The sequence below is a fragment of the Silene latifolia genome, chromosome 2 (genome assembly GCF_048544455.1).
Source record: "Silene latifolia isolate original U9 population chromosome 2, ASM4854445v1, whole genome shotgun sequence".
NCBI lineage: Eukaryota > Viridiplantae > Streptophyta > Magnoliopsida > Caryophyllales > Caryophyllaceae > Silene > Silene latifolia.
This window is the reverse complement of record NC_133527.1, coordinates 46616080-46618383: the sequence shown is the minus strand read 5'-3', so window position 1 is coordinate 46618383 and position 2304 is coordinate 46616080. Positions and strand designations below refer to the sequence as shown.

General features: G+C 39.6%; 1 protein-coding gene across 1 annotated transcript; it reads right to left on the bottom strand.

The window, feature by feature from the left end:
- Positions 1-856: 856 nt before the first annotated feature.
- Positions 857-1387, bottom strand: LOC141640728 (uncharacterized). The gene has a single exon (XM_074449411.1). It carries the CDS (start codon positions 1385-1387, stop codon positions 857-859), a length of 531 nt encoding a protein of 176 aa, XP_074305512.1.
- Positions 1388-2304: the final 917 nt, after the last annotated feature.

The following is a 2304-nucleotide window of genomic DNA, read 5'->3' as shown; positions in this document are numbered from 1 at the left end:
GAGGGAATGTAGTGGAGGGAATAGAACTTGAATTCCTTTGATTTTGCTTGGCAAGTTCTTGGGCAATTTGGCCAAGTTGAACCTCAAGGTTGGCAACCTTGGCATCACTAACACCCTTGTCGGCATCAATCTTGTCAAACCTCTTGTTTGTTTTGACTTTCTCTTGCAAAATGTTTTTAAGCAAGTCTTGAACACTTGGTTCCTTTTGAGAATTGGTATTGTTACCTTGATTGCCAAATTGGGATGGTTGACCTTGGTTTTGGTTTCTACCTTGGTTGTTGAAATTCCCATTCCTATTTCCTTGAGAATTTGAGCCTTGACCTTGTCGGGAATTTTGGTCCCTCAAGTGGTTGAATTGGCCATTCACAAAGCTCTTTAAGGTGTCACCACCCCAACCAAGTCGAGGGTTGTCTCTACTCCCAACATTGTAAGTGTTGCAACTAGGATCATAGTTGTAATATCCTCCCCCGAAATGATTCCTAGCATTGTAATTCCCATAACCCATTGCACTTACATTTTCCACCCCAATTCCTTCTTCAATCATAATGGGGCAAGCTTCCTCCAAATGAGGACCTTGGCAATAGTTGCATTCCACTTGATTCATTTGACCTCCATCTTTGTTTGGATTGTTCACCATCATATTCTTCACTAGGTGAGTTAAGTCATTCACACTTTGCTCAAGATGTTGAGTAGATGAGTAAGAGGTTCCCATTAAAGATGTATTCCTTGTTCCCCTTTGGCTTCTACCATAATTCCTTGTAGTTGAGGCAAGTCTCTCAATGATTTCCTTGGCATCCACTGTGGAAAAATACTCCAAACCTCCTCCGGTAGCGGAATTGACCATCCTTTGATCATCTTAGCCTAACCCTTCATAAAAGTTCACAAGGAGATCATCATCACTCAACCCGTGGTATGGGCATTGAGCCACCAACTTCTTAAACCTCTCCCAATACTCATACATGGTTTCACCATTGGGGTCTTGTTCTATGGTGGTAATGGCCTTCTTTGCACGATTGTGGCGTGAATCGGGGTAAAATTTTTCAAGGAAGGCCGCTTTCATTTCCTTCCAAGTTCTTATAGACCCCGGAGCAAGATAGAAGAGCCAATCTTTGGCCGAATCCAACAAGGAAAATGGGAAGGCCCGTAGTTTGAATTGGTCCTCCGTCACCCCATTCGGAATGGCACCTTCACACATCATGTGAAATTCCGAGAGGTGACGGTTTGGATCGTTTCCCGCATGGCCGTGAAACTTATGCAAGTTATGAATAAAGAAGCCTTTGAGTTCGAAATTTGCATTGGCTCCTAAAGTGGGGTAGATAATGCACAAAGGTTGCTCATCATAATTTCTTGCTCTTATCTCCCGGATGGTTCTCGTATCATTCGCCATAGGGGGATACTCTACTTCAATCGGATTTACTTCAATAGGATCTTCCGATGGTGCTTATTCTACTCGATGTTCCCTTTGTGCTCTTTGGTACCAAGGATTGGTAAATAACCACGAATATGCTCCAAAAGAGTCCTCTTCAACGGGGGTTGATTCACCGTTTTGAAAAGGACTAAACATAAACCTTTGCACTACACACACAAGTTAGAACTTCCACTTACTTTAAAAAACAAAGAGAAGAAAAATAACTAACATGCAATTAACAATCAAGCCTTTAGCTATGTTGCCCCTTCCCCGGCAACGGCGCCAAAATTTGGTAGAGAATAAGACTAGGTCGTTAAATGCTATAATTAAGCTACCAAATTAACAATTTATAACCAAACTATACTCTAGATTACTCCAAATGATAAAGCAATATAGTGCAAGTAAGGGTCGATCCCAAGAGAAGGTCTTTTAAGCTAAATACTTGAATTATAAACTATTGAATACTAATGACTAGTGTATACACAAACAATGGTTATCAACAATGACAAACAATAGATGAACATAGACAAAGGGGGGTTTTTGAGTTGATTGGTGACATGAAAACAAAGTAAAGTTGCAATCTTGTCAAACAAACAATTTAACAAACACTTGGTGAGCAAGAAAATTCAATATTTAAGAGGACTTGATGTAATCCTTCCTTAGTAACCAACAATGATAAAGTTTGACTTTTTAGCAACTCTCTTCTTATTATCCACCCAATACTCTCTAGTCAAGATGCTAACATACACAAATTAAACCATCCATGTATATTCTTCAAGTTTAATCAACAATTCATTAAACCATGAGTGCAAATTAAACGTAAGCATTAAGAATTATGCCAAGATAAGAGGCTAGGATCAATTCTCACAAGATTAAACCATACAAATGAGAAAAGA